At 40.0% G+C, this 14257-nt stretch overlaps 2 protein-coding genes across 2 annotated transcripts in view; one reads left to right on the top strand and one right to left on the bottom strand.

The window, feature by feature from the left end:
* Positions 1-12440, bottom strand: part of LOC146471481 (RNA-binding protein 41-like) — a 28891-nt gene extending 16451 nt beyond the window's left edge. Inside the window, exons 1-7 of the mRNA XM_085119952.1 lie at positions 12357-12440; positions 12175-12232; positions 10376-10549; positions 7797-7992; positions 6891-7113; positions 5356-5699; positions 3756-3903 (exon numbers count right to left, since the gene is read on the bottom strand). Coding sequence (XP_084976078.1) covers positions 3756-3903; positions 5356-5699; positions 6891-7113; positions 7797-7992; positions 10376-10549; positions 12175-12232; positions 12357-12372 — 1159 coding nt within the window. The 5' untranslated portion in view covers positions 12373-12440. The remainder of the gene's footprint in view (positions 1-3755; positions 3904-5355; positions 5700-6890; positions 7114-7796; positions 7993-10375; positions 10550-12174; positions 12233-12356) is intronic.
* A 65-nt stretch (positions 12441-12505) lies between these two features.
* LOC146471480 (uncharacterized) lies at positions 12506-13990 on the top strand. The gene has a single exon (XM_085119951.1). It carries the CDS (start codon positions 12530-12532, stop codon positions 13925-13927), a length of 1398 nt encoding a protein of 465 aa, XP_084976077.1. The 5' UTR covers positions 12506-12529; the 3' UTR covers positions 13928-13990.
* Positions 13991-14257: the final 267 nt, after the last annotated feature.

Below are 14257 nucleotides of genomic sequence, written 5' to 3'. Positions count from 1 at the left end.
CAGGTATACCACGAACTCGCAAATGACCTGCCGCCCCTAGTTAGCTAGATAGTTAAGTTGCTCTCGCAGTGGTCAAAGGTTCGAATCTCTTTTAGCCGTAGCTTTCTATTTACAATTCTCAAGTTGCGTACATTACTGTGATGGTTTTTCATGTACTTAAAAGTTTCTTTCGTTAACAACAACTGCACAAATGCATCAAAACATCACAGTAATTAAAAATTTATGGATGATGAAAAGAGAAAATAAGTGTACAAACAAAAAATAGAAAAGACTTATTGAATTTTTTAACAGTGGTTAGATAGTTGTATATGAAATTACAAGTTTGTGGCTAACTAAATCGGGAAAAATTAATGAAACAAAGCGCACTCAACAGAATAAAGACTATCTACTGACGACAAATCAGTTATCACTGACCACCAATGACAAATCCTTTGACCACAACGCCAAAGAAATTAATTCCCTCGCAAATCATTTTTTGGAACGATATTGCCTTTGCCAAAAAGGAAACTCATTTGCAAATCTATAGGCTACTGAAAAATAAATTCCCTAAATTTCACTGGCTTTGGATAAGGATTAAGAATTTCCCTGGCTTGATACAAAGTTCCTTTACTTTCCCCTTACCTTGAAAGAAAAGAAAAACTCCCGATATTTTCTCCGATTTTTCCACGACCGTGGCAATTCCGCAAAGAAGAGCTTTCAAGAGAAGATACTTAAGTATTTTAAGAAAAGCAAACAAAGGAAGAATACTGACAGTATCTCACAAACGGGGAATTATGCCATGGCGCCTGAACAGATTTTATCTCGACTTTTGATTCAGGAAATATATGTTTGCTAAAGCATAAACTAACAGTAATCACAGATTAAACGAGTCGTTCCATTCCAAACGTTAAATAACGGCTTCCTTTTTCTCTCTTGATTGCATCTAGAACTGACAAGGTAGACGCCCATGTATGTTTCAACTTCCTTTGTCTTTTATTTTCGCTTTGATTATTGTTGTAATATTGTCGTTCCTTTTTTAGTTATACCTGTACTTACTTATTGACTGTAATCGTTCTTATGTGTATGTGCATGTGGCACATTTATGTGTGTAGGACATTCGTGTGTGTGCGATATATTTAATTAATAAATATCATTAAAAACATCATTAGACAAGTTGTTAGGTAGCATTTATCGTATCTTGCACTTAAAGGAGAAGTATCACGAAAATTTGCTGTCATTTCAAAACCCAAAAATGTTTGACTGTCAGCAGAAACAACGAAACAATTGTCAATTTGGTTAAAAATTATCACCCCAGTGCAATAAAGCTGTCGATTAGTGCCTCTGGCCAGAGACAGGGTAGGCCGGTTTGGATTGAAACTTGAAAAATATGAGGCTAATGTTTTTCAAGTTCTCGCATTTTTGTTTCCAAAATGCCCTAGAACAGATCACAAGTTGTTTCTTTCAAGAATTGAGTTGATTTCGTTCCTCTCGTCATTCTAGAATTATTTGGCAGGTGATTGAAGGTCTTATTTCATCATTTTTAACAAAAGATATCAAAAACCCCATGATACTTCCCCTTTGCGTGCTGAACCATTTACACTCACGTGCTTAATTCAACCCGTGTTTTAATCTGGAGTCAATCTCGTTCCCCGAGGGTCAAGAGGAGCAAGGTTTAAAAAGGGACACGCAAGGAGAAAATATAAGTAAAATAATTCAAATAAATTTTCTGTTTTTCCAAGATCGTTCCTGGGCCTTTAAAAGAGATATTTGTGTACGATTACAGATTGATCTTTTTTTAACTCTTCAGCTACATTTTAAGTTGCAGAACGTTTAGCGAACAGAGGCTAATTTCCCGAATATATGAGCTATCGTCGGCTTTCCGAAAATCCAAGCTGGCCTTATTTTGCGCTTTGACCAACATTTTTGTCCCTCCGTAAAATAATTTTAACAAAGAATTCGAAAGTGCTTGTTCTTCTTTAGTAACTACATCCTAATTTCTGAGGTACTCAAGGCCTTTGACACAAATATTCCACCGACAGGAAGTATTGGATGCTCATGGTGAAAATTTGGAGACCTTGCAGACCCGGTCACTAAGGCACTTTGCAGAAAAATTAACAGTAAACGATGACGAATTGTAGATTTAGTAAACTAGCTTTCTGATTGTATTAACGTCAGACCCTCGTCTCAAGATAGTATTACAAAGTATTTGAATTCTAGAACGTGCCGTGGATTTATTAAATGGGAAAGTAAAAGAGAAAAGAACAACTTATCGATTAGTTTTTGAAGAGTTGTACTTCGTGTTGATGTAGATATATTTTTTAGTGCGCTTATATATTATACCTTTTGCCTCACTAGACCTCTTAGTAATCTTCAGTTAAGACCAGGATTGCGCTCGTTTCTGCAATTTTTATGTTTCTTACTTTTTACGGTTGTTTACTAGACAAGGAAGTTGTCTCTGCAAACTTTAATCTTACTTTACGTCATTTTGAAAATTTAATGTTTGATTAACATCTTTTTGATTGAGACATCCTGTCTCTGTTTTTAATAAATGAGCTTTTAAGGAAAAACGTTTCTTGACTTTTCTGATTAACTAAGGAAGCTTTCATTCAAATGAAAACGGAATAAGGCGCTGTCTCTTCTTTACAACCGAACCAACGTTGGCTGTTTTAGTTTTAAAACTTAGCTTGTCTTCAAAATTATACTGCAAAATGTAACCTGCTATTTTATTTTACGTAAAGCAGTGCTCATTTACTGTTAGTTTTGTCTTTCATTGAGGAGAAACTTCTGCAAGGAAATTCGTGCGGCACGTTTAATTATATCATAATATGACAACAAGCTGTCAATTTTGCCTACAATTTATTTTAGTTACGTCTTAATTTGACTAAACAAACACATTAAAGAAAGGTTACTGCATTAAGAGAAAGCGAACCACATAGAGATAAACGAAGAGGAGTTGTATAGATATAAGGAAAAGTGCAAAGAGAACTGAGAGAGAAAAGCTGTTAGTGAAGAGAATACACTGATTTTCAACTCTAATTCTGTGTTCTCAGTTTTGGGGAAAGAATTCACCGGTATCTCCCCGGACAACCTGATTACGATTGCGGATACTGTCCGTGATACACTGGTAGCTAACAAAACGACAATCCGGTTAGCCTAGTTTAGCTTAGGTATCCTGCAGTTTGCCTTTATATTTAACAATTAGATTATGAGCTCGAGATTTCTATCGCGTGATAGTTGATGAGGGCGAAGCCCGAATCAACTATCACGCATAGAAATCGAGAGCGAATAATCTAATTGTTTTAGTATAAATCTACTAGTCGTTCAAAACTAAACAAGTAAATTATCTACTTCCTCATCGCAGACACTTCGAAAACGCGAAGAAGCGGCCGCCATTTTGTTGAGAATCGCTACTCACTATCTATCACAGAATAGATAGCGAGTAGCGTAGCCAATCAGAGAACGGCATTCGTGATAGAACACTATTAGATTTATACTAATTGGGGTTAGAATAAGTCGTCGGTGGCCTAGTGGTAAGGTTTTCGCTTGGGAATCCGACGAACCGGGTTCGACTCTTCTTGGGGTCATCTCTTTTTCTAGCTTAAAAAAAAGTAGAATAAAGTACCTAAGTACAAAAAGAAAAAAAAAAGAAAAACACTGCCCTCCCCAGCGACTGTTCTGAGGTTCTCCGAATTCAGTTCCTGAAATCTCTGTAGCACATCCAGATGAAATCACCGTTATCCACTCCCTCATAAATGAAATCAAATAAACCAACCAACCTGGCATGGTGACAAACGCCTGTCCATTCATCTTCCCCTTCATCAACCTGACACTAATTCTAGGTCCCTGTTTTTCCTGGAATCTTATGAAGAGAGAGACTAGATCTGCCTCAGTGGTCTTGTGATGGAGGTTCTTGATAAACAGGACCTAGACAAAAAGTGTATAGTCTATAGTCGAAGGATTTATGGTACCAATTGCTGTCGAGAAAGCCGATTGCTTTCGATCGTTTCTATGTAAAAACGGAGAGATACTTAATACGGTTAGTACACGATCACAAACGGCCGAAAACGACGACTTCCCCAGGGGGAAGGGGGATAGTCCTTATGAGGCTCCACTCGAAAAGGGTAGGGATTTCACGAGCCCAAGTATCGAAAAGGGTGGGGAAACTGTCATTTAGGTATCTAAAAGGGCCTTTCAAAATATCTTGAACTGACCCAAGGATAAAATAATGTGTTTATACTGTAGGTATATGAAAGGGTTACCTTTCCTGTCACAAATGGTATATAAAAGGGCAAGGGTTTGGACCTAGGGGCAGAGCCTCCCCCAAGTACAACCCCCCCCCCCTCCCCCCAACACCCTGGGATTTTCCAATGCAAAATACTGCGGAAAGCGATCGCGTCGTCACGTGGTCCATATATACTATCCACGTTACAGGTAAGGAAAGATCGAATCTACAATGCAACCGAATTTTACGCCACTCGTCCACCCTCAAAGAAGCGTATTACTAGTTGCTTGGTGTTTTGAGCTCATGTAAGTTTTGGAAAGTTTTTACTGAGGCTTGACGTGACGGAATTCTGAGGTATAAGTTGGGCCGAAACGAATGGAAAAGAACCACACCACAATAAAAGGAAAACAAACATCCAAAATGGAGGGCAAGGAAACGACGACAAAGCAACATTGAAACACGTTAACTACTACAAAGTAGTGTTATAATTTGTACCAACTATGGTAGAGTGTTCCAAATCGCTTTCAGTTCCCACTGGACAGCGTGAGGAATGAAAACGTTCGCACGTCAAGGAAAGGGGAGTCGCTATTTTTTAAACTTTCAAGTACAGTTGCCCTTGCTCGGCTTGCGAACAGGGATGCGTGCGTCACTGGTTCACAAATTGGAAGTTGATGATCTGTTAAGGGCTAAAGAGACTCGACTTTCGTAACTTTACGGTGCATTCATTAAATTTCGTGGGATTATACACGTTCCACTATTCCAACTCAGTTGAAATTTACAGACGCCACACAACAAGATAGTAATGTTAAGCAGAGGCGGTTGATTAAAAAAGAAACGCTATTAAATAAATATTATATTCAAATGCATCACAGTAGCTTAGCTTAGCTCAGTTACAGATGACTTTTATGACAATTCGAAGAACTGTGATTGGTTGGAACTGGAAAATGCAACTCGCACTTAGAGACAAATGAAAACAGCATCAAGATCTCAGATTCTTGGTAAAACACGCGTCTACCTCGCCCCTCCCCCCGCCCCACCCCCAAACCACTCCCTTTTAGCTATCCTTCCCCTGCCTCTCCCTCGCCCCCCTTTCCTTCCCCTATCGGAATCCCTCTCCTAAGCACAAAAATACAACAAAACAAAAAACCTCAAACCTTGTTTGGCTCTCCCGGATGATAACTCATAAACTTTGGTATTTCTTTTATTTGCTCCAGCGATAATCTATTCTGGATGATTGCCTTCTCGTCGAGAGGCTGAATATCAGCTGGCAAACTAGGAGCGCCACTTTCCCCGCTGGATGAACTATTACCACCTTCAGGAGCCTTTCCTGTGTTTACAAAGCCTTCGCTTTGATTGTCACTTGTTTCAGAGGAATATTCGCTGGGAGTACACCTGGTTTTTTCTTGGGTTTTTGAAGATGAGGGTGGCAATTTTGATCTTGACAAAATCCTGTCTTGTTCCATCAGTGTTTGCAGTAGTGGATCATTCACTGCAGTAGCTGTAAGGATTGTTGTACAACAAGGCCTGAATTTTGGTGATTTACGCCAAACAAGGTAAAATGGTAAAGAACACAATCGGATCACAAGATAGCGCCCATTGCTTATTACCAGTACCTATACCATGATGCCACGACTCCACACCCCACCCCCTCCCCGGTCTGCATTACATTGGATGTTATACAATTTCTGGGTAACCCGCGCGGCAGGCGCTAGAAAGGGGAGGGGAGAAGGGAAATTGATTGCGTGCACAACGCGTGAAGGGAGCGAGGAAGAGAGAGAGCTTCCTTTCCCCTCTCCCTCGCTCCACTCGCGCATCTCGCGCATGCCCGATTCCACGTCTCCCCTTTCTAGCGCCTGCCACGCAGGCTAATTTCACGGTTGCCTCCACCATTTTGTTAGTTTTGCTTCAGTTGATGTGTTTATGAAAGTATGTTGGTGTAGTGGTTAGTACGACTGACATCAGAGCAGAACATCAGGGTGGTTAAACGGCTAGCCTTTGTGCTTATCGTACTGTTTCCTTACAAAAGAAACTCTACTCAACATAAGGAACTAACGCAACAAGTCTACTGCGACGGCAACGACAACGTCACTTTGAAAATATAACGTCACCTCATTTGTGCTACTTCGCGATCGGATTATTTCAACTCACTTAACTTGTGATAAAGTGGCGAACTATAAGGAAGAGAATGAAAAATTCGCTGTCGTGTGCTCGCGTTCTTCGCAAAACCTTGAATTTGGTCATTTCACGTTGTTGCTTTGCAGAGGACGGCAACTGTAAATGTACCAACATTTAAAACGCACGTGTAGAGCGATTGTTTTTCTTCATTAAACCTATTGTTTTGCGGCGTTGTCGTTGCGTAAGTTCTCTCTGGGAGATAGGAAGATCCTGGCACCATGTAAACTACCTTCTTTCGGAAAGTCCTAGTACTATGGACAAAGAAGAACAAACATGGCGGCAGCCCGGCGAGCGTTTAGATGCTAAAGACCGACAATTTTTTTTCTTTTCCTCAGGTCTCCACATGCTAACCACTCCGACCAAAATTTCTGCATGTAAACCAAACGAAACGTTGTTTCGCCTTCTACGAACTTCCTAGTGCTAGGTTCTTCCTCCCTCCAAGTAAACAGTCCCTCAAGCTCTCTAATGTTACGTGCTATGCAACTAACCAGTCAAGATTAGCCATCTTTCATACCTTGTAACCTTGGTTGGACCAAGTGACTTAAGCCGCTTCCCTTTGGTGATCCTTTAAGCAAAGACTGTTCCACCTCCAGGGCGTGTCTGCTTAGCATTCGTACATTAGCATACAGATCAGGTACAGATAATGCTTCTTCACGCACTTTGATTCTTTTTTCAAGGTCATTCAGCTTTTCTTGTTCGGCTGATGGGTTTGCTCCGTATCGACTTCTTTTAGGAGCCTAGCAATTTCCAAGGAATTTGATACTTAGGTTAATATGGTCTTCATCTAACCTAAAAAAGACTAGGGCTGTCAAAATTATTTAAATAAACCAATCAATACAGAAAGAAAACAAATTGTCAAAACTCAGTCCACCAAAGGAATGCTTGGAAACCTCCATGACTATGGCCCACGAGATAAAATTAAGGACGGTGCCCACTTTAATTTGTTACTGTGCATACGTTCTGCGCATCTCGAGATACTCAGGTTTCCTGTGGGTAGTGCTCGCTTATACAGGAATATTTGCGCGGTTTAAACCTATGCGGAAGAAAGCAGAACTTAGCAAATGTTCTTGGTATCCCTAAAGAAAACTGGGGGTAACCATGCATTTTTCTGAGATAACAAAAACTGCCATACATTGCTTTATATTTTGGCGCTTTTAGAAATATTGTTGCTTAATTATCTCTAAAAAATGCGTGGTTATCCACAATTTTCTTTTTGGATTCCAATAGCCTTTGCTCAGATCTGCTTTTCCCGCACTGTCATAAATGGCACAAAAATACGTCTGTATTAGTAGGCACCGTCCTTAATAGAGCTCATGCTCAGTACGGATTTCATGGGTTTACTTCAGTACTGAAACATACACTATGCACAGAGCTAATTCCCTGATCCATCATTTGCCTCCTTAGAACAAACAAAACTCACCTTTGGAAGATAACCCTCTTGTTCAAGTTTAAACTGAATTTCTTCATCATTAAAGCCACACTCCTTAAGAGTCTGTACATACTGTTCTTGGCTCTGTAAAGACTGGTAATCTTTTAGGCTAAGGGCACCAGTTTTATCCGGACAAAATGGTGCATAAGTAGAGGATGATTGAAATGACTTCTTTCTGGAGAGCTGGCTACAAAAAAGCAAACTTTCAAGATAAACCCAGTGTTCGAAAATTAATCACAATACATTATTTTTTGTAAGTGCACTGCCACACAGGTAAATCAATCTGTCTTATCCTATAATGGCTTAGTTCCATGCTGCCCTCCAGACTGTATGCCAGTTGCTCGCTTGAGTTACACCAGACCTACTCGACGTCATGGGCACAATTTTCAACCATTTTTTTTAAAATTTATTTATTTGCCCAAACTCAACAACTACTACAATATTTCATTCATCACTGTAGTGACATTGTACTGTATAAGCTTATAGTTACTCTATTTTCCAAAGAAACGGTTAGCTCTACATCACGCACTAGCTCAACAGTGTCAAAGACATTCTTATTGTGAAGTCTTAGCACAGTGGTTTTCTTTGTGCTTTGGTGCTCTTAGCATATTGGTGGGCTTAGCATGTTAGCGTTCCTCAGCATATTGGAGTGTACCAGCGTTGGCGTTTCATAAGCATATCAGCGTCTGTATGCAGCACTCCTGGATGTTTGTATCACAGGTGGGGTGATGGTGAGCAGTTGCCTGTGGCTGCGTATGCGCACGCCATCACAAATGCTTTTTAAAAGTTGCACTGTGTTTCTGCTATCATGCTGTTGTGCGAGGTTTTTTCTCTCCTTATCCTTCTATGTGGCAACCTTTGTATCATTGGGCGGGTGGACTTATGATTATTATCAACGTTTTATAATTTGTTCTTTTTCAGTAACAAGTACATGTATTTCCACTGAGCCTAGGGCTTCATCAATGTGACAGGTGCCTAGTTGGCCATGGCTGGGGCAGGCTATTAGGGTGTTCTACCACCTTGGGGTTGAGTTTGCAGTTTCAGCTCTTTGGCTCTTGGGAACCCAACCTCCACTTGCGATATAGGCATTAGTTTATTCATTCCATTGCAAGTTAGACTTTTTCCTTTTTCGAAAAATCAAAGATTTAGCACATGCATCAGTTCACTTTTGGCTAAACTTGAAATATCAAGGATTGATCTGAATAGCTAAATGTGGTCAGCAGTATTACCATTCAAGTAATAATGTTTTTAATGAATATCAATGAACCAGAAAAAAAGTGCTTTTTGAAATAAAATTATTGTTAACCAAATTTTTGTTAGCAATTTTTTTACTCAAAAGAGTTTGCCAAAAGTGTATTATTTTTTTACAAAAAAAAAATACAAATGTGGCTAAATGTAATTTAGGCAAAGTTAAAATCAAGACAAGTGCTGGTCAGCGCTGCCCGCATGGCCGGGACATGCGGGGGCAGCAACCCCATTTCACAGGGGCCCCTGGGTTCTTACAGCTCACATGTTTGTGCCAATTCATTTCGCATCTGTTCACTTGCCGGAGCTTGTGCTGTCTAAGTTCGTGGCTCCCAGTCCCTCCCACCCTTTGGTAAGTATGGTTTGTGGTGGGTGTGGTAAGTATTTTTATTTGTATACTTTCTGTTTTATCTCCACTGATCTTTCAGTGTGACGGTACCGGGTGGCTGCCGCTGACAGGGTTGCCATGGTTTTGCACCTCGCTTAGCTCACTTCACCTGTGGCACCACCGGTCTTTCAGGCACCAACCCCCAAGCTCATCCACTAACGATGAGTTTAATAAGGTAGAGAATTCTTTAGTTAATGCCCAGGTACACACTGTTTCCATAAGTATCACAATCACTCAACAGGCGAGTCTTAAAAGATCCCAATAATTATTTGAATATTTCTTTTCATGTAATTATTCCTACAAACAATGGCTGACATTTTTATTTATCAGATCACACACAGTCTCTGTTTATAATACCATGAACTTATACACATATGAGTGGTGAAATTAATGACACAGTAATAATATTTTCCTTTGTCAGATCTCAAGCAGAAAAAAAGTCCAGATTCTGGACTTTTTTTCTGATTACTCAAGAATTTAGTTATAATTTATTACATAACTGTGTTTTGATTGGTTGTGATTTATTTTTTGTTTCGTTATTTTCTGGAAAGAATTTGTTGGTTTTCACACAAGACAGTGGAAAGCAGATTGATCGGTTTACCAATTGAAAGTAACTTTTCTTTTGCTTCAGAAATTAAATGTCCTGAAGCACCCACCACTCAAACTAACTGAATAGCAACACATGCTAATTGTGTTTTACTTTGCTTTTGTCTTTGTTTAATTCCTGTTTTCATTCTTTTTTTTTTTTTATTCCAGCAAGTACTAGTTCCATGTCCCTCCCATAACAGGTTACTTGGTTTGGACCCCCACCCCTGGAAATTCCAATCCAACTTTGTAGTTTCCATTAATATGTTTGGAATTTCCAAGGACCTTTCAGGCTATGGGAGAGGTACTGGTATGCCTATTTTCTGGAACCACACATCCCATCATATTGTACCTTTCCAGAGTAACATTTGTATCCAGTTGATTCTTTACCATTCCTCTTAAATGCTGGTCTGCCTCGGACTCAGTTCCAGTACCTGGGACTCCAAGACGCTGATCCTCAAAGGGCTTAGTGTCACCCCTGTTCATGCGAATCACTCCTCGACTTTGGTATCTGGCTGGATTTCCACTGAAAAGGAAGGAGAGGGGTTGGTATACAGTGTGGTCCCACAAAAAAATTCCTGATCAAGGGAGATAGGAATGGTACTCATTCTTGTTCTTTGAGGCCCTACCTGCCATCATAGTTAATTGAAGGACTGGTTATGAAACATTGTCATGAAAACATGGTGCAATTTTTATGTTGAAAGGACCACGACTGTGCACAATCCTTTGTTTTAATGCTCACACTACAGTTGAATATCTTAACAGGAATATTTCTATTGGTCAGTTGCTCCAACATATTTTAAAATCGATTCTGGTCTGTGCACGGTCAAGGCCAAAAATGCTTACAAAAACATATAACCAAGAAGTTGGTCAGGCTTCATAACCATTGCCTTTTATTAACTATGCTGCCATCTGATCAAAATGGATGAAAAATAAAGTTACCCTCAACCATGCTTATAATCTAGGACTCATTTTGGCATTATCAGATCCCATATTTTCCCTATCCAAAGCAGACATCCAGTAAAGATCAAGACACTATATATGGTACAACAGACTCGGTAGTCACTGTTTCATCACTATTCATTAACACAGGACTGCATCAGTGCATTATGCGCCGATCAAATCGAAACTTCAACATTCCCCCCCCCCCCCCCCCTCGGGCAAACCCCGGGCATTTGACTATTTTCTGTGCCCGGGGAGTGGGGAATTTGACGAGTAAGGCCTTCCCTGGAGGTGGGGAATTTGACCTTGCCTGGGTGGGGTGGGGAAAATTGAACCGGAAGTGTCAGGTTTCAAATCGCTCTTTTTTTGGGCGCCGAAGTCGCTAACAGCTATAAACACGTGTTTGGACGAGATAAAAGAGTTTAAAGGAAGAGATATAGCATTTATGAGCGATTGGCTTACAAGAAAGGTCTTCAAAAGTGAGAGTGCTTAAATATTAATTATTTTTATAGATTGTATATAAATGATGTAGATTTTTTACACAATGAATCAAGCTGCGGCTTTGTCCCACAGTGAAAAGTGAAAGAAATAAACACTGTCGAAAGAAAAACCGCTTTGGCTTAAATTGAAGTTTGAAGTTTGAAGTTTGAAGTTTATTTGGTAAGGTAGGGCATTTGCAGAATATCCTGCCACTCGAACAACAATCTACGTACCCGGCTAACTAATTAATATGTATTTCTAGTTCTTTAAGTGATGTAGATTTTTCATGCAATGAGTCAAGCTGCGCCTTTGTTCCGCATTTGTGTCTACAGAGGTTTTTAGAATATCCATAAAACAGCAGTGAACAGTGAAAGAAAAAAAAACTGTCGAATGAAAAACCGCCACTTTGGCTTAAACTGCAGAATGCCCTGGCACTCGAACACTCGATGTTGAAGTTTCGAGTTGATCGGCGCATTATGCTACATAAGCCACATCCCTTCAAACTAAGGTGGCCAGGTATTGTAAAGTTTACCCTCATATTTATGGTAACAACTGATGAATCGACTTACTTTTGTTTATTTATTCAACTTAATTTTTCTTCCCTTGTATTAAAAAGCTTGTCCTTCTTGGTATTTGAAATACTTCTGATTTTCCTATGAAACTGAGCAAATTGCTCATACAAGTCAATGGATGATAATGATCATGAATAAATGAAGAACTAACTCCTACCATGGAATTCCAGTCTGTTCATACGAGGTTGGATCAGGTTTGAATGGCTTACCACTCACTGAAAATTGGTTAAAACGTTAGGAAACAAATTATGTTCACTTCTGTAAGAAAACATTTCACTGAAAAGACATCTTTAAAGAAAAAAAAAAGCCAGGTATTATACACAGAGAATGAAAACATACCTGATCCTCCAACCATGTTGTTATTAAAGCAGGACGTGCAAAATATCTGTATTTTAAACAAATTTTAGCTCAATTTTATCGGCCATGTTGGATAAAATGACAGCGAGGATCTGGAGAAGAGAACGTGCACTAAGGTTTCTGGGAAGGAATTCACCTCGTATTGATTTCTGGGAATGCAATATGGTGGATCGATTCACATGGCGTCGACGTTGTGTTCTCGATTTTTTGCCTTTCCCTGCCCGTTTCACCGTAGATTCCCTACGGCTTTGTGGCTCAGAAGCTTGACTTCGAACTCTAATAGAAATGACAGCCGCTCGGTATCGGTATCTTCTTTACTAAAGGGTCTCAGACGCCGAACTCCACGTGAGCATGACGTTGATTCAGTAGTTGAAGAGAATGAGCAACAAAGTCGGTCATTATCTGAGCCTGAGGACGATTTCCAATCTGCTAGTGAAAGAGATAAACGATTTAGCCCCAGAAGGAGCCGAGAGGGAGTCCGAGACCAAACACGATCGCGTCCAAAGCCTGGACGGATTAATGTTTTGGATTCAACCAAAGGGCAGAAATATCCTCCCAAGGAAAGAGGATATTATAAGAAAACAGGGCGATTAGAGGATACAGCGGGTATTAAATACAACAAAGTCTTAAGAGAATTACGGGATGAAACGCATCAGAAAAGGCTGTCTTCTGAGGTCTCCTCTAATCTCCTGGACTCTCTGAGGAAATCTGGTGAAGAATCTGGGCCGGATGATGGGAAAAGTTATCTTGAAAAGTTAATGGAAAAAACCAGAAACAGAGAAACGAAGAGCCTAGGGACTACTCTAGTAACCAGTGAGACAATGCCTGTTACACCAAAGCCAGTAAAGAAACGGATGGAAAGGAGTCTTGAAGATTTAGAGAAGAACCTTAACCAGGCTGAGCCTTCACAAAAACAGGCAGATCCCGAGTTGAATAAGAGAATCAAAGGTATTTTATCGGAGCTGAAAGTGGCACCAAAACAGTTGGGAGCAGCCAAAACCATTGTTGCAGCAGTGGAGAATTGGGGGAGGTCGTCATTTAATCTGTCACAGCGAATTATGGAGGAGTACAAGGAGCAAACCAGCGAGATAACTTTTGATTCATCAGAGCTGTCCCTCTCTGAAGGACACAGGCTTGGTCTCTTTGATAACATCCTTCATGATGTGAAAGAAAAGAATCATAAGGTCTTCCGGCTAGATAATCCATTTTTGATACAGTCTATTCATATGGAGGAACTGGATAATGTTAATCAGATTGGAGTCTGGCAAAATAGCTTCAGACATGACATGAATCTTTCTAACAAACTTTGGCAGTACCCCATTGATAATGAAGTTTGTAAAGTAGAAGAGCATGGCATCAGCTTTGAGGAGCATGTTTTCCTCGAATACCTGCTGGATGATTTCCCAAGCAAAGGACCAGTGCGTCGTTTCATGGAGTTGGTTATCAATGGATTACAACAGAATCCTCACTTGAGTGTGGAGCAGAAGAAGGAACGGGTCCATTGGTTCAAGGATTACTTTTCAGATTTTTCTGAAGAGGAACTGAATTTTTGATCTTTGTTTTTAAATCTTCATTTGGATGCAGACGGCCATAATAAAATGTTGCTTGAGATATTACTCAGAAGTTGCCTCCTTCTTCGGCCACGAAAATGCAGTGTATAATATTTTATTCCTTTTTGAAACCCACTTGTACCTACCCTGCTTGAAGAGGTTTCCTTCTGGCACTTGTCTTTTAGCATGTACGAAGTCATTCACGTCTCTAGAATTTCGCGTAGTCGTCTTTACTTCCCCGAGAGAAACTTCTCTCGCGGAAGTAAACAAGCCAACTACGCGAAATACTAGAGATGCGAACAACTTCATACATGCTAAAAGACTTACCAGAAA

This window comes from Pavona decussata, unplaced genomic scaffold (assembly GCF_977016875.1).
Source record: "Pavona decussata unplaced genomic scaffold, jaPavDecu1.1 SCAFFOLD_102, whole genome shotgun sequence".
Lineage (NCBI taxonomy): Eukaryota > Metazoa > Cnidaria > Anthozoa > Scleractinia > Agariciidae > Pavona > Pavona decussata.
This window is presented reverse-complemented; position numbering and strand designations above follow the sequence as displayed.

Coding starts and splice junctions, on each gene's coding strand:
- LOC146471480 (XM_085119951.1), top strand. CDS start 12,530: ATGCAATATGGTGGATCGATTCACATGGCGTCGACGTTGTGTTCTCGA.